Source organism: Cricetulus griseus (genome assembly GCF_003668045.3).
Source record: "Cricetulus griseus strain 17A/GY chromosome 1 unlocalized genomic scaffold, alternate assembly CriGri-PICRH-1.0 chr1_1, whole genome shotgun sequence".
NCBI lineage: Eukaryota > Metazoa > Chordata > Mammalia > Rodentia > Cricetidae > Cricetulus > Cricetulus griseus.
The window spans coordinates 22,202,229-22,225,778 of NW_023276807.1; the positions used below are offsets into that span (position 1 = coordinate 22,202,229).

General features: G+C 35.2%; 1 protein-coding gene across 6 annotated transcripts in view; it reads left to right on the forward strand.

The window, feature by feature from the left end:
• Fam135a (family with sequence similarity 135 member A) overlaps window positions 1-23,550 on the forward strand; it is a 69,547-nt gene that overhangs the window by 21,212 nt on the left and 24,785 nt on the right. For all 6 annotated transcript variants that reach the window (XM_027392814.2, XM_027392812.2, XM_027392817.2 and 3 more), the window contains 8 exons: window positions 2,821-2,900; window positions 12,958-13,097; window positions 13,188-13,258; window positions 14,631-14,804; window positions 16,280-16,406; window positions 17,105-17,258; window positions 20,409-20,486; window positions 23,021-23,070. In XM_027392814.2, coding sequence (XP_027248615.1) covers window positions 2,821-2,900; window positions 12,958-13,097; window positions 13,188-13,258; window positions 14,631-14,804; window positions 16,280-16,406; window positions 17,105-17,258; window positions 20,409-20,486; window positions 23,021-23,070 — 874 coding nt within the window. The remainder of the gene's footprint in view (window positions 1-2,820; window positions 2,901-12,957; window positions 13,098-13,187; window positions 13,259-14,630; window positions 14,805-16,279; window positions 16,407-17,104; window positions 17,259-20,408; window positions 20,487-23,020; window positions 23,071-23,550) is intronic.

A 23,550-nucleotide genomic window follows, 5' to 3' on the forward strand; every position in this document is an offset into this window, starting at 1 on the left:
AGCTATTTAAGTTAGCTTGGCCATTGCCTCACCTAACTTATCTTTTAGTGTGTGGTAAGAATACGTCTTTTGAAATTTTGAAGTATGCAATACATTATTATTATGCGTGGTCACCATACAATGCAATCTCATGGAGACTTAATTTTTCTTTGTAACCGAAATGTTCTATCTTTTCATCACCACACTCCACCCCCTAGTCCTCCTACCAGCACCCCCCCCACACACCCTCACTACCTCTCCATCTTCTGCTAGCATTCTACATGCCTTTCATGGGTTCAACCTCTTTAGATTTCACATACAACTAAATTGATGTCCCTGGATCATTTAACATAACAAAATGTCTTCCAGAGTCATTCGTTTACTTCAAATGACAATTTCCTCTTTAAAAGCTCATTTCAGGGTGTGCACTCCATTTTCAGATTTTTATTCATGGATAGACAGCTTGCTTAAGCACTCAGTTGTTGTGTGTACTGCTATAGTATGGGGAGTACATTGGAATTTCTGTTGCTGGGTCATATAAACATGCTCTTTTTAGCTTTTGGTAACTGCTGTTTTGTTCTCCATGATGGCTGTGATAATTTGTATTCTTACCAGCCATGTACAGAGAGGTTCCTTTGCTTGTAGCCTTCCCAATCCTTGTTCCTTTTGGTATTTGTCATTCTGTGGTAAATAATTATGAATTTTATTTAGACTTGTGTGGTTTTTTTTTCCCAGCCAACATATATTGTTAAATATAGGATTATGGTTAGACACTTAGCAAATAGTATTGCTTCAGAAGTTTAAAATGAAACATCATGCCGGGCATTGGTGGTGCATGCCTTTAATCCCAGCACTCGGGAGGCAGAGGCAGGCGGATCTCTGTGAGTTCGAGGCCAGCCTGGTCTCCAGAGCAAGTGCCAGGATAGGCTCCAAAACTACACAGAGAAACCCTGCTCGAAAAACAAAAAAAAAAAAAAAAAAAAAAAAAAAAAAAAAAAAAAAAAAAAAAGAAAGAAAGAAAGAAAAAGAAACATCACCTGGTGTTTGTTTAGTTTAAATAAACTTTTGTATCACATACTTATGTTTAAAAATTACAATATTGCACTTCATACATATTTAACCATGTTCTTCACATGGGAGGTTGAAGAGCGCCTAGAAAACTTTGCTGTCTGGTTTCAAGTTTCTTCTGATTCAGTGTTACTTCTCAACTATCTTGTTTGCAAGCAGACCTTAATCTTACTTTTACTAGTCTACTACTTTGTCTCCATGGAGTTTACTGTACCCATTTAGGGCTCTTGACACTTTTCATTCACCATGACTAACTCTTGACTCTAACGTGACCATATGTCCTCTCCCATCTTCATGTTATTTACAAGTTTAATGAATTAAACTACTCAAATTATTAAAGAAAAATAAACATCAAATGTCCAGCTCTCCAATATACATCTAAATTTATCTTTTTTTTTTCTCCCTGAGAAAAAGAGTCTCATTACATAGCCCTGGCTAGCCTAGAACTTGTTTTATAGACAATTCTCATTTGAACACTTAACTGTTATCTTTGGCAAGCAGTACTGCCATTTGTTTTCCTTGAAGTGGCAGGAAGTGTCTGCCAAATACTATATAGCCTGTTTTTCAGTCTTACAAGTAGGAACAATTTTCTGTGAAAGGAGGTTAATTCAGCTCCCAACTCTAACGGTTGTACAGTTTTAGGAACAGCATCACACTAAGCAGCAGGAATGCATTATGTGAACTGCTTTATCACTAAATATTAAATGTAGTCAGAGGATGAAAGTTAATTAATGATGTCTATTGCTGGGGCTCACTGGTCAAGACCATATACTGCTCTTCAGAGGACCTGAGTTCAGTTCCCAGTACCTATGTTGTGCTGCTCGCAGTTGCCTGTGACTTCAGCTCCAGGAGATCCACTCCACCATTTGACCTCCATGGGCACCTGCATTCATGTGTACAGATACACATAAACACATAATTAAGAATAAAATTAAAATGAGTAGTGGAACACACTTTTAATCCTAGTACTAGGCAAAAGCAGATGGATCTCTGTGAGTTCAGGTCCAACCTGGTTTACAGATAGAATTCCATGCCATCCAGAGCTAAATAGTGAGACCTTGTCTCAAAAAATATAATAGGGCAATGGTTCTCAACCTATTGGTTGTGACTCCTTTAAGGGTCAAATGACATTTTCACAGGAGTCACTGAAGACTGGAAAACATAGACATTACATTATGGCTCATAACAGTAGCAAAATTACATTTATGAATTAGCAACAAATAACTTTATGGCTGGGGGTCATCACAACTTGAGGAACTATATTAAAGGGTCACAGCATTAGGAAGGTTGAGAACCACTGCATGTGGAAGTCAGGACAGCTTTTGGGAGTGAATTCTGTCCTTTTTCCATGAAAGTTGTAAGGGTTGAACTTAAGTCATCAGATCTGGAGTGGCAGCAAGTTTCTTTAGCCACTAGGCCTCTTGGAAGCCCAGTTTTATTATCTTTTTAAAGAAAAATAAATCAGTTGTGTGATAAAGTTCTTAGATGCCTCTCTAATCCTGTAGGTTACCTTCACATTCATGACTGGTACAGTAAAAACTACTATGTATATTTGCTTCTGTTTCTATTGTTCATCTTTATACATGCTAAGTTTCTCTTTTGGTTTCATGATATACTAATATTTCATAATTGTATATATGAAGTGTTTAGGAAAGCTGGTGGAACTATAAAAACTGGTAGAATTGGGTCCAGTTTTTGTTTTAATACATACAAACTGTAGAGATAGGAACACATGTTTTAAACTGACTTCCTTTAATTTTATTTTGCTTTTAGCTTTTACCAAATACGTGCATCAATGAAAATTCCACCCAGAATTCCCCACAGAGTAGAAGCCAGCTTGTTAAATGCAACAGGTAAGTGAAGAAATATTTTCAAGTTAAAAATAAGAATTTGAAGTAACATGTTGGTCAATGATAATATTTTATAAATACTTTTACATTTTTCATTTGTAAGCAGGAGTTACCAAATCGGATTATTATGGTTTCCCTCTTAAGAAATCAGTAAAACAAGTTTAATTTAGTTTCTTACAAATGAACACATGAGAAAATGTTTATAAAAATTCTGTGGAAATACACATAGATAGATATGTGTGGTATTAGTTGTGTAAGTTAAGGTTTAAAATGGTACACACTAAAAATGCATATATTCTTGATTTAAAATTAACAGACTATTATATATAATGAAATTTTACAATATGCTTTTGAATTCTGCATTTTATTGTGACTCTGCATTTGGAATACTGGTATTTCAGCTGTATATCACCATGCCTAGCTATAGAGGTACACTAAAAAATGCTGCATAAAACTGTTGCCATCCTTCATGTATAAGCTGCATATAAATTTTAATTTAGACTTGAGTCTCAAATCAGGCATGTTATTTATATACAGATATTCCACAACCTGAAAAAAAAAAAAAAAGATTTAAAACCTTAAGCTTTTTTTTTTTTTTTTTTTTTTTTTTTCGAGACAGGGGTTTCCCTGTGGCTTTGGAGGCTGTCCTAGAACTAGCTCTTGTAGATCAGGCTAGTCTTGAACTCGCAGAAATCTGCCTGCCTCTGCCTTCCAAGCCTTAAGCACTTCTTATTACAAGCATTCTGGATAAGAAATACTCAACTTGTATATGTTTTTATTCCATGTAGTTAGGAAGTGAAATGGTTAGCAAAAAAAAAATTCTAAAGAGTTGTCTTATAAACCTGATATTGTAGTTTTCCAAGCATTATAAAAATAACAACACACCAAACCTAAAGTTATGCCTAGTATAATACAGTCCTTTTGATAGTTAAAGAAATTTACTGGACATTAGAATTGTTAGTTATCTTTTTATCATACTAGTTCCAGTTAGATTTAATGAAATGTGTTATTGTGCTTAATAGAAGTTTACCTTTGAAAGTGCTATCAAAGTAGTCAGGGAGCCTATTATGATCACAAAAGAAAAATAGCATTGTTATATAGTGTGTGTGTGTGTGTGTGTGTGTGTGTATGTGTGTGTATACATACATACATACATACATACATACATACATATGCATGCTTATTGTCATAACAAAACCTTCTGTAAGTGTACTTTCAAGGAACAGAGGGGGCTGGAGAGACAATTTGGCTGTTAAAGGCTAGGCTCACAACTAAACTTCAAAAAACAGGTAGTAAAGCAACAGTGATTTCCAACTTGGAGCTGCATTTCCAACAAACAGACTTGGAGCTCCTGTGTGAACTTCCTTAAGCCCAACAGGTGGCATGTCTTGCTCTGTGTTATCTCTTGAGGGTGCATTGCAAAAACCTCAGACTTTATGAAATACTTTTCCAGCTGGTAGTATAATTTATGTAAATTCAAAAAGGTCAACTAAAGTTAACTGCTTTTAAGGATTGAATTTCTTAAACAGAGTCAGTTACTTTAGTATAATGAAATTTGGAGAGAACTAAGGCAAAATTTTGCATTTATGTGGTGGAATAGTAATTGACAAAATTATGAAATTGAGAGGAGTTGGGGGCATACAAAATGAATTGGGGATAGAGTATGAGATAGAAATCATAAATGCAGTACTTGTAATCTCAAAAACAAATATAATGTAAAAATATAAATAGTAATAAACTATATATTAATGTATAATATAAATATGGAAATATCAATATATTTATATTCATAATATAACATATACTATGCATATTTTATCAGTAGATAATATATTAGTATGACATATTAATGTTTATATATAATAAATGTGAAAATTGTAAATATTAATTACAGTTGATGTTTTTCTCACAATGACATGACATTTTTTTAAGGATGAATTAATTTATGCTGACGCTAACATTTTTTTTAAATTTTGGTTATTCTGATTTGGAATTAACTTGAAAACATTGATATTTCAAATATTTGGGTATAGGATTATTTAGTTAATCCAGAAAATTCCAATTGGGGGTAAGGGTTAGAAGTCTCAAAAGAGATGAGGAAATGAAAGAACATATACAAAACTACATAAGTTGTAGATTCCTAACAAATTACTATGTGAAAGGCCAGAATGGAATGTACTAGAAGTAACAAACCCAGTATGTTTTTTATAGTGTTACTGTATTGAACAGAAATAGCACTTTTTTCATGTTAGGTATAATTTGTTTGGGGGAGAAGCAAATTTCATGCTTAAGAGATTGAAATTTGTTACAATTAAAAATATTTTAGTAATTCAAGGAATTACTTGTACCTAATTTTTCTTAGATTCTAAACAACTCCCTGGGAGGACTAGTAGTTCTAGTCGTGGTTAGTATTACAGAATAATTCTAAGAAAGATTATGGATGCCAGAATCAATAGGCAATAGTCAGTGACAAATGGAAATCTAGTATTTGAAGTAAGCCTTATGTATTTAGATCAATCTAGATGATAGAATTAATGTCAAAGTGTTGCATCTGCTTAATGTGTTTTGTTGAAAATTGCATATAATTGCCATAACTTTTTCTATAAATCATCTTGGCCTAAACTTCATAGAACATTTCTCTACTTCTTCTTGACTGCTGGTAGGGAGTAGGAAGAGCATGAGAAATAAATTACCAAAAGATTTAGCAGTAGCTCATGAGTACTTTTCCTACTCTTGAAGACCTTAAGTGACTCCCTGACTGCTGCTACTTGTTTCAGATTCCTGCCAAAAGTACCCTTTTCTGTCCCTAATCAATCTTGATTGACAGTAAATCAGAATTATAAATCTTGTTAGGGGTCTTATGATCCAGTAATGGGAATGGCATAGCCAGTATGCTATTCAACCCTTCTGGACCTTTGAAACCAATTTATGTCCTGAAACTTGTTGCAGAAGCTACATTTCATGACAGTAAGAAAGTGAGCTCTTAAGTGCTGAGCAATTTCTTCAGCCCCTCTGATAGGTTCTTTTGTCCAAATACAGGCAAATAGCTAAAAGATCAGTTAGTTTGAAAGTACTTACATTCCTACCTCTTTCTCAGATTTTCTCTTTCTGCTACCTTCTTCCTGGTACATATGCCTGTAGGTAAATGTTTGTTTGATAGAATTTATAGGTTGAAAAACCTGTCAGCAGCATTTGTGGGTTTTTTTTGTTTTTTGTTTTTGTTTTTTTACAGTTTACGAGGACAGGTTTTTATTAAATTGAAGTGAGTATCAAGCATGAAAAAAAAAAAAGCTCAGGTTTCTAGAAAAAAATTTAGGGTGGTCTAGTTATTTGAGTGTTGATCTAGCCAAATTGGTAGATAAGTAGACAGGCAAGCATGGATACGGTTTAACTGTTGATTTAGACATGTCATTCAAATAGTAAACAATGTAAGTATTAGAATGCAGAGACCAGCTTCCTTTTATGCCCCCTGGGAACACTCATTTTTTTTCTCAGAAATAAAATCCTATTATAACAACCCAATATCAAATACATTAAAGAATAGTACTTTAAAAATAATTTAAGAAAATAAGTAACTGGAGGCAATTCATATCAAGTCTCTAATCATTTTCTCTAACTGGTAACTCATTAATCTCAACAGCCATGAGTAGAAAATTCATCATCAGATTTTATGTATTATGGAGCCTTTAAGTTCATTTGGCATTTCAAGCTTCCATTTTGCTTGCTCCCATTTGAATAGCTTCATTCTGTGAAGGGAATATTGAAATTACTTGCCTGAATATCTGTGCTGTGAGCTCACGAGACAGGCATGGCGCTTGCTTATGCAGCTGTCTTTTTCTTTGCAATACTAGCAACAATAAGGTGAGGTTGAATAAAAGCTCACTTATTCCAAAAGTACAATAAGAGATCTCAAAGGTACTTGTTTAGCCAAGTAAGTGAAAATGTAGCTAGATAGTGATGGAACTAAGATGTAGATTGATGTAAGTACTAAGCTTCCACATCTGAAGAAAGTCTAAAAGCAGGGGGGTGGGTGTGTAAAACATAGCTGATCAGCAAAATGCAAATCATCACTTGAAAAAGAAAATAGGTCACTAAATCAAGAAGTCAGATGGTAATGTATTCAAATATACTCATGAAATGTCTGTTATGTTTAACAGAACAGTGCTCGGTCCAGAACAAAGGCCTGTGATTCTTGACCTCATGGAGGTAGCATGTTGAAAAGCTGTTTCTGAGTAAACTGAGTATATGTATGCTTTGACCTGTTTCTAAGCCATTTTGTGAATGTAGTAGTGTAAAAAGAATAACATGAGAGGGAAGTTGAGTGCTGGTCACCAAAGCTGACTACTTTGATTTGACCACTAAACACTAGTTACATGCTGCTACTACACCATACCCACAAGTGTGCAGGATTAAAATGCTAACTTAAAATCACATTTTAGAAAAAAAATACATAACAACTCTGTCCATTTGTGATAAATCTTCCCTAGCCCAAATTGTAGGGAACTTTGAGACCTGTAAAAGACATCTATGATGTTCTTTTTAGTTCTCTTTAGCTGAGGGTGAAAGGGCTGATATTTTCCCCATTTGGTTTCTAGCGTGCATACTTAGAAGTTTCATTTAGATTCCTGCTAGTTCTCACTTGTCTAACCATGACTGAATGAAGGAAGGGAGAAATGAGATACCGTAAGAGCCTGGAGCATATCTCTTTGAAATTCGTTTTAGATTGCTAAGGAACTCTTGATAGTATTTGTAGCTGTGACATGCATGTTGTGGGGGAGAGGCTGACATTGGGTCTTCTTCATTCTCTCCCCCATTTTTTTTTTTTTTTAAACATCTCTCACTGAACCAAAAGCTCACCAACCAGCAAGTTCTGAGCATCCTCCTGTTACAGCCACGCCTTCTTAGGGGCTGGCTACAGCTTCCCCTACATCCTCCTGTCTCTGTCCCCCACCAGAACTGTGCTGATAGGTGATTTCCACCATGCCTGGTCTTTATGCAGATGGTAGGAAATCCAAAATTGAGTCCTCATGCTTGCATAGCAAGCCCTTTGCCCATGAGCTGGCTCCCCAGTTTCCTGGAGATCTGTTTTGGCTTAGTCAGAGTCCTAATATCAAGAATTGTGAAGAATCTTAATATTTGACTTTGTACATTGCTAAAAATTCTTTGTGTGTGTGTGCTTCTTCATGTTTTTGAACATCTTTTGAGCAAAGAGGGTTGGAAACCCTATTATAGACTTTTAAAAAATGTTCATGGGCAACTTTGGAAGCTGTAAGTCTTTTTGTCTTTTTTTTTATCAATTGTTTTTTTATTTTAAATCATTTTTATTTGAATTAGAAACAAGATTGTTTTATATGACAATCCCAGTTCCCTTCTCCCTCCTGTCCTTCCCCCCACCACCCCCCAACTAAAACCCTACCTATCACATATCCTTTCTTCTATTCTTCCCCTGGCTCAACCTTTCTGCTCCCTCATTACTTCTGCATCCTTCCTCTTCTTCCCTTCTCATTCTCATAGCTCCCTACCCCCTCTTCCCGTGCTCCCAATTTGCTCAGGGGATCTTGACCCTTTCCCCTTCTCCAGGGGACCATGTATGTCTCTCTTAGGATCCTCCTTGTTTACTAGCTTCTCTGGTAGTGTGTATTGTAGGCTGGTAATCCTTTACTCTATGTCTAAATCCACATATGACTGAGTACATATCATGTTTGTCTTTTTGTGATTGGGTTACCTCGCTCAGAATGGTTTCTTCTAGTTCACTCCATTTTCCTGCAGATTTCAAGATTCCATTGTTTTTGTTTTTTCCCAGCTGAGTAGTACTCCATTGTGTAAATGTACCACATTTTCTCTATCCATTCTTCAATTGAGGGGCATCTAGGCTGCTTCCAGTTTCTGGCTATTACAAATAGTTCATATACAAATATGAACATCGTTGAACACATGTCCTTGTTGTATGAATGTGGAAGCTGTATGTCTTATTTGAAGCATAGAGTAAACTTTTTACTGTCTAGTCTGATAATGAGAATGCCTCCTGCTGATAAAAAGTTTAGATAGGTTTACCTATATCTGCTGGTAAAGATTGTAGCAACCCAAAACTCTTGGCACGTCTGATATTTACTTGTCTAGTCTCCCAATCATTACAGTGCAACTTGAAGTGAGATACTGATATACAGCCAGTGTCTATGCTGGGAATTATAAAATCTTTTGTCTTGTGTCTTCTTCCAGTAACTGGGAAACTGTAGCAGATTAGCTGGTTAGCTTATGAGTGGGATAATTTCTCAGAAGAACACACAATTTATGTTGTCCAGAATGGCAAATTAAGAAGTGTTCAAGACTGAGACAAGTTGTAGCTCTGGCAGATACTGACAAATAAATGAGATTTGAGAATTTTTCCATTGGATTTAATAGTGTGGAATTCATTGGTCTTGATGTGCAGTTACATAGGTCAAAGACTAGCTGGAATGTAAATTAATTCTTGCTGTGTAAAAAATTACCACCCAACTTAGTTTTAAATACCACATTATCACAGTTTCTGTGTATCAGGAATTTAGTCTCATGCCTCTAGTTCAGAATCTCTCATGAGTTAAAGTCAATTGCTTCTTCAGTGTTTACACAAATTACACCATTACTTTTGCTGTACTCACAAACATTAACCCTGATCATGTTGTGGTATAGACACCAGGAAGTGAGAATCAGTGGGCCACCTAAAATAAAATAGACTGAGTAGAGAAGAGGAGTGCCAAGAACTTGAGCTGTTTGTCAAAAAGGGAAACAAATAATAAAGTTGTCTAGGATCTTCTGCAGGTAGATACGGTAGTGGAGCTTATAGAAATTCTCTGATGGATTATTATTATTATTGTTGTTGTTATTATGTCATGAAATAAGAACCCCAAATTATCAGAAATTGAAGGCAAGGACTGGGGAGAGAAAATAAATTGTGAAGTGTAGTCACCTAGAAATGTGAGTAACAAATAGGTTTAGAAGTCAGCATGATTGCTAGGTAGCACTAATAGCCCTCTTGAGAGAAGTGGTCATGACATAGCCAGTCCAAATAGTTGTATTTGGCACATAGGGCTTTGGGTATAAGTATGGATTAGGCAAAGAGCCAGATCTAGCAAAATTGAGATATACAAGCCAGTATATTAAAGCAAGAGTAGTATATAGCCACATATAAAACACACACACACACACACACACACACACACACACACATGTCATTCATATGTGTGTGTGTATGTATGTAAATAGGATGTTTGATGATTAGTTGGGTGGTTAGTAGGTTGGTTGTTTTTATATTTTGAGACAGTCTCACTGAGTTGTTAAGGCTAGCCTAGAATTGCCAGTCCTTTTACTTCAGTTTTGAGAGTCACTGGGGTTCTTGGCACATGTTACTGCTCCTGGATTCTCTTAACAGGGTATGTGTATATAAAAAAGGTATGATAATGATGAAACAGAATTTAAAATGTGGTAAGAAGGAAAGTGGACACTTGGAAGAAAATGGAGAGACCAAAAGAGGCCTAAGTCTCATAGGATTACTCCTAAATGGCCCAGAGAATTGTTAGACCTTGTTATCAGAGGAAGTAAGTTGGGAAGATAGGTGTAGTTATAGCAGGAAGTTGATTAAAATCTACATTGCAGAGGAATTACAGTCAAAAGTAATACAAAATTCTAGGAAATAACCATAGGAAAGAGTAGCTAAGGAAGGCTATGGGGCAGGAGCATACAAAGAGGAAAAGCACCTAGAAAGTTGAGGGTGCAGGATTTACCTGTATTGCTATTCACAAGGAATCATATGTAAGTAGTTTTGGAGGCAATAATTCTGAATTAAGAAGTAAAATCTTTAAGAAATTGGGTTCTTTGTGACTGCAAGAATGAGTGGGGTGGTCAGTGGTGTACAGTAGAGTAATGATAGGAAACTCAACGTTGTTAATAGTGGTGATTTTAAAGGGAGACAGTGTCTAAAAGCATCCTAAGGAACAAGGAGGCCCCAGTGCTGGTGGCTAAGTGTAGGAAGGGGCTGGAGAGATGGCTCAGTTTGTAAAGTACATGGACTTGGCAGTACTTGCCTGTAATCCTAGCACAAGGGAGAGAGACAAGAACATTCCAGGAGCTCACTGGCAAGCCAGTCTAGCTGAATTTGTGAGCCCTAAGTTCAATGAGAGGCCCCGTCTCAAAAAATAAGGTAGAAAGTTATTGAGAAAGTCACCTAAGAGCAATGTCTAGCCTCCTTACACACTCCTAGTCCTTACCCCCACACACATGTTCACAACAAATACCCACATACAAAGGAGCATACAGGAGAGGAAATAGTCCATTTGAAAAACAAAGTCCACAGGAAGAGCAATCCTCTAGAAGCAACAAATTCTAATTAGCATTATCTGAGGGCTTTACATAAAACCTACATTGTATTGAAATTTTCTTCCTCCATCTTAGTTCTCTAAAACTCAGAATGGAATTTTTGAGCTGTTGGTTTTCCTTTAAATGTGTATTCTGAAATATCTCAAACTTACAGAAAAGTTGTATATACATTGTAAAACTCACTTTAAAACTATTTTATTTGCAAGCATGCGTGCATATGCAGTCACTCACATGCCACAGCCCAGGTGTGGTGGTCAGAGGGACAACTTGCAGGAGTTGATTCTCTCCTCCACCTTGGGATCCAGGGATAGAACTCAAGTTGTCAGGCTTATGTGGCAAGAGCTTTGACAAATTGAGCCATCTTGGCAGCCTAAGACCAAGTGAAGTTTGTCAGGGTGTGCATATAACTTCTCTTGAGAAACCTTGTTCCTATGATGTATTGCTTATTTTCTCTTTTGGTCACCCCTTCACATGTCCCAATCTGTCACTCTGCCTTCTTCTATCTGAATGCATTCTTTGTCCTGCTGGGTTTCCCTGCTGGGTTACTCCTCTAATGTGAATACCTCAGTCCTTCTCACCTTGCTGAAGAGTTTATGCTAAGAGGTCATTTCAGAATGTCCCCACCCTCCTTTGACTAAAGTAGCATGTTAAGCTGCAGCTGCCTGCTTTCTCTCTATGTCCTTACCCATATGGAAGTCTTTTGTGAGCTGTCTGGACTCTACACTGTTTCTCTCATATATTAATATTTCTGGGGGCAAACCATATTTCATAGGTTAGGAAGACAGCCCTCCTTTAGATTCCAGTCACAAGTTCAATGGCCAGCAGCAGCCAACTGAGTTCAAATTTGAAGCTTCAACTATTTGCTAATTTTGGTAATTCACTAAAAGAATTCACTCAGTTAAAGAAAATGCATATTAGTATAGCTTTATTATTTTTACAAAAGTGTCCCAACAGAGCCAGTCAAAAGAAGAAATGTAGGCCAGCAAGATGGCACAGTGGCTAAAGGAACTCACACACACAAGGGTAAACACACAGACACACTAAGTAACTTTTAGAAATTTTTGAGAGATAAGTAGGACTGAATATGTGAAGTCCTGTATGTAAGCCTCCATTGTTTTCTTCCCATAAAACCAAGATGAATTGCCATCACTCACATGCCCAAAGAAGTTCTTTGTCCAGAGTTATTATCAAAGTGTTATTAAGTATAAACAATTGATTGAATTATCCCCCAACATAATTTCAAATCCCCAGTCCTTTTCCTTTACACCTGCTTAGATAGTAACCTTACTTCCTGTGGCTGGAAGCCAGTTCTCTAATCTTGGTTTGTCTTCACGGTGGTGTGGCAGCCCCATCCTGGGTCACCTCCTTACAAAAGAAATCTGAGATCGCAGAAAATTTGTAGTCTTCTGTCCCAGTAACAAAGGCAAAAATCCAGCTGTATCTCTTTTTACTTCAGCTGTGGAAATCTAAGTGGCACCTTTTCTGTGTTTAACAGATCAATGTTCACTCTAAAATATCTAGGATTTCCTCACTTGCCTTTCAAGTAGAGAAAATTCTATACAGGAATTTGCATAATTATGGTTACTTTTTAGTTATCAGAAATGGTAATGACAATGGGGTGATATCAAATTGTAGTACTTTAACATAGTATTTAATTACTTGTACTATTTGTTTTTTACCTCTCAGTTGTATATCTCATCTGTTTTAGGTATGACATTAGCCTTTCCAGCTTCAGTTCATGATGCTCTGGTTTGCAGTAAAACATTTCAGATCCTATACAAAAATGAAGAAGTTGTTTTAAATGATGTCATGATCTTCAAAGTTAAAATGTTGTTGGATGAAAGAAAGGTAAACATCTCTTTATTTCTACTTACTGTGGGACTTCAGTGCCTATTTGTAACATTATAAATATTAGCCATCTTATACATTTTTCTTTAGATTGAAGAAACCCTTGAAGAAATAAATTTTCTGTTATCCTTGGATCTACATTTCACAGATGGAGACTGTTCGTAAGTAGACTGGCTGTTCAGAGAATTAAACATCTGTAGATACTCATGGCTTTATTTGAAATGCCCCCCCCCTTTTTTCTGAACCTCCACTTCATTCTTGCCTTTTTTAAAATGCTTGTATTTTTTCTGGGAAAGTCTGTTAAGAAGGTTGGGACTACTCTTCCATACCCATGCTCCAGGTAGTAAAATCAGACAAGGTGAGAAATTACGAACTTCTTCCCTAGACTCTAAAAATTACACAGTTGGGCTGGAGAGAGAGCTCAGAGGTTAAGAACAGGGGCTGCTCTTCCAAAGTTCCTGAGTTAAATTCCCAGCAACCACATGGTGGCTCACAACCACCTCTGGTGCCCTCTTCTGGCCTGCAGGGATACATGCAGGCAGAACACTGTATATAACAAACAAATAAATCTTTTAAAAATATTGTACAGTTGCTGTAGTAAGTAACAATACCACAAGGCACTTAACTTCTCTTCCATTGGTTATTGGTGACTTTTTCTTGACATGAGTTGTGGCTTCTCTAGGTGGGACTGCGTTGATACTCAAAATGGTCAGGACTGGTGACACTCATAATGGGTGTTTCTAGTTCAGTTCTAACCCTTGAAGGCTCTGAGATACCAGTTACTCTGAATTTGCCCACATGCCTAGGCATGCAGTCACACTTTGTGCTTTTATTCATTTAAAGCAAGGGTGTTATTTCTGAGAGCTTTCCCTCCATTTAAGCAAGTGTTATAATACTTCTTGACTGTGTTATACCAGGCAGTCACATTACTGAAGTCTGTTTGAAGTATCCTCTTTATTATCATTGCAGGATAATACTTTTACATAATAACTACTGCACCTCTTTATACTTTTTAAAACCAAGTCATAACAATTCCTTGAGTAGAATAAGCTGTAAAGTATTAGGTAATTCACTAGCTACAGGTAGTTGCAATGTATGCATGGGTTTCTAAGAGGTTATCTGGATAATTTTCATGACATTTTTTTCTGTATGTGTGAATATGACAGACTATATAATGGAAGTAATCTCTACTGACTAGGAAGTGGTTTGTTTATGAGTTGGATTCTCACTAAGCATTTAATAAATGTTCAGGGTCTCTAAGCAACACATAAAATCTTGTGCACGAAGAATAATTTGACATACTTTGGGGGATTTATTTATTATTTGGGGGTTTGACCTTGTAAGAAATAGAATCCTCCCTGAAGGATTTAAGATGGATGTTAATTATTGCTGCCTCATCAATTTGATGCTTGCAAATTACTCTCATTGTAAGTGTAAATAATTTAGCCTTTAAACATAATTTTAAGTGATTTATTAAATAATAGCTTTTACTAAATATTTCATAATTATTTGAAAATTTATCGGTTTTTATAGGGCAGATGATCTGAACGCCTTACAACTAATAAGTAGTCGAACCCTGAAGCTGCACTATAGCCTCTATAGAGGACTTCATCACCATGTGAATGTGATGTTTGATTATTTCCACCTTTCTGTTGTATCCGTTACAGTCCATGCATCATTGGTTGCACTACACCAGCCACTAATAAGGTAAATTTAACTAAGATTTTTTTTTTCTTTCTGTTTTATACTGAAAACATACTCTGACAAAGTAACTGAAATAGTAAAGAATTTTTAAGTACATAATTATTGATATATTTTCATTTTATGTTAAGATAATTACTGTTTATATAATTATAAATAACAATAAATTATAAGTGATTAATAATAAATAAGTATAATTATAAATAATTGTAAATAATTAATAATCGATAATATTAATACTGTTATATACATGGACCATTAGTATCAATAATGTTTTTATTGCAGAAATATGGAGTAAATGGAGTTTTTTTTTATATTCAGCTAATTGGCTAAGTAAAATAATATAATACAGAAATAATCATGCAACATTGCTTATTCTCTACTTAGTTTAATGTTTAATTTATTATAGTTTTTGGGTATGCTGTACTGTTAACTTGTTATGTGTAAGAGAATATGAATGTATTCTTTGTGTTCTTTAATCTCTTTCCTAGATCCTCTATTTCTTCTTTTTAACTGTCATACAACAGTCATTGCTTTTTAAGATTTTAAACAATTTTATGAATTTGTATCAGCATTTTTATATTATGACATAATACTCTTAATTTGAAATTGTGTTATGCTGGGATTCAGAGATGGTTTAGGGGTCAAGAGCACAAAATAACCTTCCAGAGACCTCAAGTTATATTCCCATAACCTTCATCAGGTGACTCATAGCCACCTGTAACTCCAGCTCCAAGGGGATCTGAGACCTCTGGGAGTACTTGCACTCATGTGCACATACCTGCTCCTACACATACACATAATTAAAATAAATGAAAATAAATCCTTAAATAGATGTAATATTTTAAGTAACAGATTCATTGGGTAATTATTTTTTCTAACTACTTCCATGGGGAGAAAAACTATGTTTCATTAGTATAAGATACAATTATGCTATATGGTTCATAAAATAAAAATCTTTGGTAATGCAGGCAGTAGATGGAACTCTCAAATCAGTTACATTATCTAAAAATACCCCATAGATTTGATCTCTGAACTGTCTACAATTTCTAACACAAATCTGATTGTAAGAACTGTTATGGGTCATACTTAAGCAGTGTGTGTGTAACATAAAGCACACACACACACACACACACACACACACACACACATCTGACTTACCAGCTTAGTAGGTGAGTTGTAGAATTGCCCTCAGAATTTGCTGGAGCCTGGCATTCTAAACGCTTGCCTGGCATTTGTAAGATCCTTAGTTCAGTCCCTAGTTTCTCAAAGAGAGATGCAATCTCAAGTATCTAGCCTTAGAGTCCTTTATATTCATTGTACGTTTTATAAATTCTAATTATTAAAAGGAAATTTAAGAATACAAGAGAACTTAAAATGCTGCACATCCCTTGCACTTCATTTTTGTGGTATTTTCTTTTGTAAATATCCTACATGAAAATGGACAGCTAAGAGTAATACTGTGCTGCCTGTTCCTCCAGCTTTCCTCGCCCTGTGAAGAATACCTGGTTAAATAGAAATGCACCAGCACAAAGCAAAGATTCAGCGATTCCTACTCTGGAAAGTGTAGTCTTTGGTATGAACTACACAAAACAGTTGTCACCAGATGTAAGCATTGAATATGCGTATTACCTTTTTCATATTCTCCCCCTATTTTAAAAGAAATGTTTTGAGTTTTTTATCTGTAAGTGAATGTAGTTTTCTTGATGAATTATTTGAGTTCAATAACTTAAAGATCTAGTTAAGTAGAATCATAACCAACTGGTTAGTTTTAAGTATGTATTATAAACATCAGCCTCTTACTTTAAAATGTTACCAAGTTTAGTGAATACAGATCTTTGATGATCAATGACAGTGACCTTTGTAAACCTGTTATTGTCACCCATTGTTTGTTTGGCAAAACTGTTGGGAACATCCAAAAAAGCCTTTTAAGAATGGCAGACTTGAGAGTGGGCTCAGAGTAGCATGGGCATGGCCATTGTTAGGAAAGAAGAGATACACGTAACGACTGTGAAAGCAGTGTCTCCAAAAGAGTTGTAATGGGGACCTCATCATAACACAAAGTCACAATTCCATCAGTATGTCTACACAAACCCATAATGGCTGAAATTGCTATGGCCACATTTTATACTTAAATCACTTAGATGAGCAACAAAATACCAATGAATTTCTTACATGTTTTTGGATAACTAAATGGAAAAAAGTTGGTTGGCTGGGGTTTTTTTTTTCCCCCTTATTTTTTTCAAGGTTTCAAGTATAATGCATTTGTGTACTAACATTTTATATTCCAAATCTGTTCTTTTTAGGGTTGTAGCTTCCTCATTGCAGAACCCTTCCTGCGTCATGCCTATCATTTTCATTATACACTTTGTGCCACTTTGCTGCTAGCCTTCAAGGGATTGCACAGCTACTTCATTACGGTAACAGAAGAGATTCCCTCTTGTCAGAAACTAGAACTGGGTATGTTAAAAGTGACCAGACCTCTCCTAGTCTCTCTCTTCTCCACTCTCACTGGTGACCAGCTTCGCTGCGGCTTTCCTCTGTTGTGTGCTTGCTTCACTTTGCTCTCTCACTTCTCTTTCTCTACCCTTGATAATTACGTTTTGAAATTTAAAACTTTTCCTTAAAATGTGGAAAAATAACTTCTTTGTGCTAAAATGAAGTGAATCTTTAAGTAGATTTTTAAAATAACAAGTTGTATGTCAGTATTCTGTTCCTATTGAAGTTTAATTTAAGAGTGTGCCAGAAAGCAGGGTCTGGGGAAGGTAAGTGAAGTCCACACTTGAGCATCCTAAGTGGTACAGACATTTAGGCTATAAGTTATAGTAGGGCTTTCTTTCTTTCAGAGTACTGTAAGAAACAATAACATTGCTCAGTGTTTGAACATTTCAGAATTACTTAAATCAAGCTTCAGTTTTTCTCAGATGTTTCATGGGCAGTTTATCATTCATTCATTTATTCATTTATTTATGTATTCATTAGTTTTTGGAGTCAGGACCTTTCTGTGTAGCCCTGGTTGTCCTGAAACTCACTCTGTAGACCAGGATAGCCACGAACCCACAGAGGTCCCCTTGCCTTTGCCTCCCAAATCTGGGATTAAAGGCATGCTCCAGCACTGCCTGGCATCGTGGCAAGTTTATAAACTTCAATTATCAAATATTAGCTCATAAAAAGCTTATTCAATTATCTTGACAGAATGAGGTCTTTTTATAACTATTGAACAAGTTAAGAATTTTTGAAATTTTACTTAGCCACTATTCCTGTTATATATCTTTGTACCTCAAGGGTTTAAGTATTTTAACAGTACCAATACATTCTCTAAAATGATAACTATTATCTTAAATATTTTTGGATTTGAGACTAGTTGAGGGTTTTTGTTTTTAAATTATGTGTTTGAGGTTATAAAACATTATAAGGGGAAGCTGAAGAAATGGCTCAGTGATTAAGTGCACTGGCTATTCCTCCTCAGGATCCGGGTTCAATTCCCAGCACCCACCATGTGGTTCATAACTGTCTATAATTCAAGTCCCAGGGAATCCATTGACCTCCTCTGGCCCCCTAAGGCACTGTATATATGTACTGTGAATACATGCATGTAGGCAAAACACCCATGCACAAAAAATGAAAATAAGGGAAAATTTCAAGAGCATTATAAAAAATTGCAAAACTTTGCAACCTCACTTCAGTTCAGTTATGAGAAAATGCTAGGTAGGCACCACTCCTTGGGTTATTTCATTGGACTTTAACATAACTACTATGCCAGGCACAGTGTTAGGTGCAGATGAAAGGACAGAGCTGCATCTTAGATAACTCTCCCCTACCCCCTCCCCATTCCCTCTCTCTCCCCCAGCAGCAGTGGTAACAACCCACCTTGTTGCTAGCATGGACAGGAGAAATTCACACAGCAATACTTAGTGTCTTGTGATTTTGATAGATTACATGGGTCCTTAAAGGATCAGTGTGACAATGGTTGTCAGCACAGAGTGTTCATGTAGATTTAACATATCATATTTACAAATGGAAATACACAGGAGCCACATTGTAAGTGAGGAAAAAGTATTCCTCAAAAAACAAGAAACGTGTTTGGTGGCAAAATGTCTAACTGGTAACCAAACAGAAACATTTTTCTTGTCAAATAGCTTAGTGCTAGCACTATTTTTATTTTATTAGTCTAACTTCAATTTAATAATTCATTTAGTTATAATATCCTCTCACAGATTTATTTTATAAAATTGTACATCTAAAAAAAGCCCTTATAAATTTAGGAGTTAGTTATTAAGTGAGTATGAGCCTTATTCCAAATGACTTGCTTTAAAATACTAGAAAACAAAATTCTCAAGCAAGTCCACACTTTACTTTTAGAAATAAAAATATTAGAGAATAAGATTATTAGTATATTGCTGGGCTATAGTGGTGCACATCTTTAATCCCAGCACTTGGAAGGCAGAGGCAGGTGAATCTTTCTGAGTTCAAGGCCAGCCTGGTCTGCAGAGCAAATTCCAAGAGAGCCAGGGCTACACAGAGAAAACCTATCTCAAAAAATTTTAAAAAGAAAAAAAATATTGCTGAGAATATATTTATTGAATGAATTAACTGGTGAAATAGTACAATATGTTTTTTATTGTGTTATTTGAAAAGTATAACCAGTCAGTGTAGCATATGATAGTTTCCTAAGGATTTTTTTAAAATTAGGATTCATTTTCAATAAATATTTATTAGTAATACTGTGTCCTTAAACTTTACTATTTATATTTTCTTTTTATTGTAGATTGTAGTTTACTCTAGAGTATATCCTCTAGAGAAATATCTAAAAATACTATTAATTTTTTAAAGTAAAAATTTTCATTTCACATTCTGAGATTGTCATTGTTCTAGTAAAATTGAATTTTGGACACTAATATATTTCCATGGTATATAATGTACTAATTATTAGACATCATTATGATCACTAGTTCTAATAAGGGGATATAAAGTAGCTCCTGGTTAGAGAATATATTATATTTTTTCTATCACTTAATATTTTTCTTAACATTTCAAATAAGCATGGAGTTAAAATTCTTAAGCACCATGCTTTAAAAAACTAATGTAAACTCTTCCCTCTTTTAAAATAATACTTTGAATTCCTTTCTGCTCTTTTGCCCTCTTCTTTTTTCCTAGATAAATGATGTACATTGTGTTTTGAGGACATATCATTAAATACTGGTTGGATTCAAAGAGCTTCATTGTAAAGAAGCTCATAAAACAAGAGTCAGGACTTCTGGAGTCTAGGTTTTGGCAAGTTGCATAGCCTGTCCGAGCCTAACATCTACACTTGGGAAAGTGGGGAACTGACCCAGCTGGTCTCTAAGACTCTTGTCAACATTAAAATTCTCAATCCATGAAACTAAAACATCAAAATAATAGTGGAATAAGGAATATTGAGCAGCATAATTTAAATACTAAAAAAGAAAATAATTTAAACTTGAATGTACATCATTTGTAATTCTAATAAGCTAATTAACCAGTTGCCCTATCAACACTAAGTCTATTATTAATAAGTTGGAAAATTCAAGTAAGCTTTGTTGTAAAAGGAGTGTAGTAACTAGTGCTGTGTACAACCCTTATGACTAGCCAAGGCCAGCATGCAGGTCCTCTATGAACGCCTCCTCAGAAGAGCACAACCAAGAGCCCAGAACGACACGCATGTAGGTATGTTTACAAATAGGTTAATTAAATATTCCCTGGTAATCAAACTTTGTAAACAATGTAGTATATTCCCAGTACTTTTATTTAAGAGATCATATATATAATCAGCTTGGTTTGCAGATAAATTTGGGTTAATTTAATTGATTTTAATGTTGACATTTTTATTTAAAAATAAAAGTGATATGGTGAAGATCTCTTTGACTTTTCACATATCTAGTTTTTATAATGACCTCTTTTTCAAAACCATCTATATTGTCAAAATTTGCCTCTAGTTCCCAAGTGCTGGGATTAAAGTCATGAACCACCACACCTAGCCTCTATATTATATTTTAGACTTTTGTTCTTGCATAGCAGTAGTAACTAGTTTAATAAATTTTTGTAAATATATTGGAAGTTTTTACTTGGTGTTTACTAATGGTTATGTTTTTAAATTATAAATAGTGTTGAAATTTTCAAATAAAATAAAATTGTATTCTCAGTTGTCAGATGAATAAACAAAATGAAATAATGAAGATAGTCTTTCATAGTTTTTCAGATGAATACTGACTTGAGAGTTATTTAATTTTCACTAAAACTATCTTAATTCATTTGTTTATCACTATGGAAAAAAATAAGGTCGAAATGTTATGCAGTGTTTTATTCTCATAGGAAGTTATTATAAAATTAAGGAATTCATAGTATGGAATTATGGCCATTTGTGGCATGCTTTAGCACTCTTTATAGTGATTAAAATCTACTTCTAGTTTAATTAGTATACTGCCAGCCTGTCTGTTTCGCTTGTGTGCATTCTGGTTTTATAAAATGCTGCCTCATATAATTAAGGCTTGTCTTAAAAAGGGAGTAGATTTTGACTGTGGGAGAAAAGTCTTGATTTAAAAACTAAAGCATAAGCTGAGTGGTGGTGGCATATGCCACCCAGCATTCAGGAGGCAGAGGCAACCAGGCAGCTAGCCTGATCCACAAAACAGGTTCCAGGATAGCCAGAGCTACACAGAGAAACCCTATCTCGAAATAACAACCAAACTCCAAGCCTACAAAAGTTAGCTGTAAATACCATTTGAGTGTGTAGATGGACAGATCTAGAAAATACCTGTTACCTGAGTAACCTTGTAACCTAAGCTCTGCTTTCTGCATTCATAAATAATGTTTTTAAAAAGATAATGGCCAATATTTGGGCAAAGAGTAGAATAGGGAAAATTTTGGTATACCTACATCAAAGACTGAACGGTAGGTACCTTTTATTAGCAGTGCTTAAGCTAGGTGGTAGATTTCACCAGGGAAGTGCTGAGAAGGCAATGCAAATTTCAGAAAATGTGTAAAGTTAGAATGCCACTGTTGAAAACCACTAGGATATATTCTAGATTGTAACCTTGGGCAATAGGACAAACAAATGTCTGCATGATAATTTGAATAAATAGTGGGTATAATTTTACCCCATCACTGAAGCAAAGGCCAGGTGCAGCTTCTTGCACCTGCAACCCCAGCCGAGGAGTGCGGAAACTCAAGAATCCCTGGGGTTTGCTGGCTAGCCAGCAGAGCTAAAACAGTGAGCTCTGGTTCAGTGGGAGACTGTCTCAAAGAACAGTGTGGCAAGCATATCAGGAAGACATCCAGCTCTGACTTTGACTTATACACACAAAGAATGTTTTCATGAAGTAGCTCACTAGATATAATAGGCTTTTGGACTCAGATATGAACATTAGGAAAAGGTATCAGAATTTTAAAGTTTATTTTCTGAAGTGGGATGTATAACCTAAATCTATTTTAAGGATTTCTCAAGCCAGTCATAGTAAAAGACGGTGAGCAATGTGAAAGTAGATGTTGCATTTGGAACTTATGCAGGGTTTGCTGTTGCGCTTTTGGTTTTAACCTAACATTAGAAACCACGGATGTTCCTGACAGTGAAAGTATTTGTAAAGGCAGTGAGCTAGTAAGTCAGTTGCATCATGTATGTCATAGGTGTACCTTTGCTTTTGTGTGAGAATGATTTTTTAATAAGCTCATTTTACTTATATTTTCCTAATTTAAAATTAAGAACATTTAAAGTTTATATTTGAGACTTTAAAGAGAATTCTCTTTGTTTAAAAATAATTCTTTGTTTTTTTTTTTTTTTTTTTTTATTGTTGTTTTTTGAGACAGGGTTTCTCTGTGTAGCTTTGGAGGCTGTCCTGGAACTCACTCTGTAGACCAGGCCAGCTTCAAACTCACAGATCCACCTGCCTCTGCCTCCCAAGTGCTGGGATTAAAGGCATGTACCACCAACGCCCAGCTAAAAATAATTAATTTTTATGTTGGTTTCAGTATTTCCCTGTTGATATTGCCATTTTAATTATAAATTTCTTTCTAGATGCTTAGAGTTTACCTAAGTAAATCAGAATTATAGGACAAAAAATTTACTTTACTTTTAACAATACCTAATATCTTGTTAAATCGGGGTTAACTTTTATTTCAAAGGATTTTGTCCTTCATATACTATCAAAAGTAGTTTTTGATCTAATATTGAAATCTTTCCTCTAACTAGTTTTTACCCCTTTCAGAGGAAATGGATGTAGAAGCTCGTCTTACTGAGCTGTGTGAAGAAGTTAAGGTACTTGAAAACAATTTTTTAATTCTAATTATTTGAGTAATTTCTATTTTCTATTTTACATGTTTTGTCCAAGAAAATTTAATTACTTATCTTTTTTTTTTAACTGCAAAGGTAAATTGGGTAATCATGGTAGAACCATAGAGTAGATGGGCAAAGGCATCTAACCTCAACATAAAGCTAACTTCTCCTTTGAAAAATGTACTATTTTACACATAAAGAACAATTAACTGAGCAAATATATACACTTGCTTCTGTAATTTTATTTAAAGAATTTCTGAACATGTTTTTAAGCCCTTGTATAATTTTGTAACATAATTTTTTTCATCTGATAACTGTTTTGCAAAGCAATAGGTTTCATTGTATTTTGCAGGTATAGTTATGCTTTGTTCTCATTTACCCTCCCTCCATATTGTCTTATCTATGCCCTCTCTGTACTCTTGCTGGCTCTTCTGCATAGCAGACCAACTTGTGTCTTAAGCC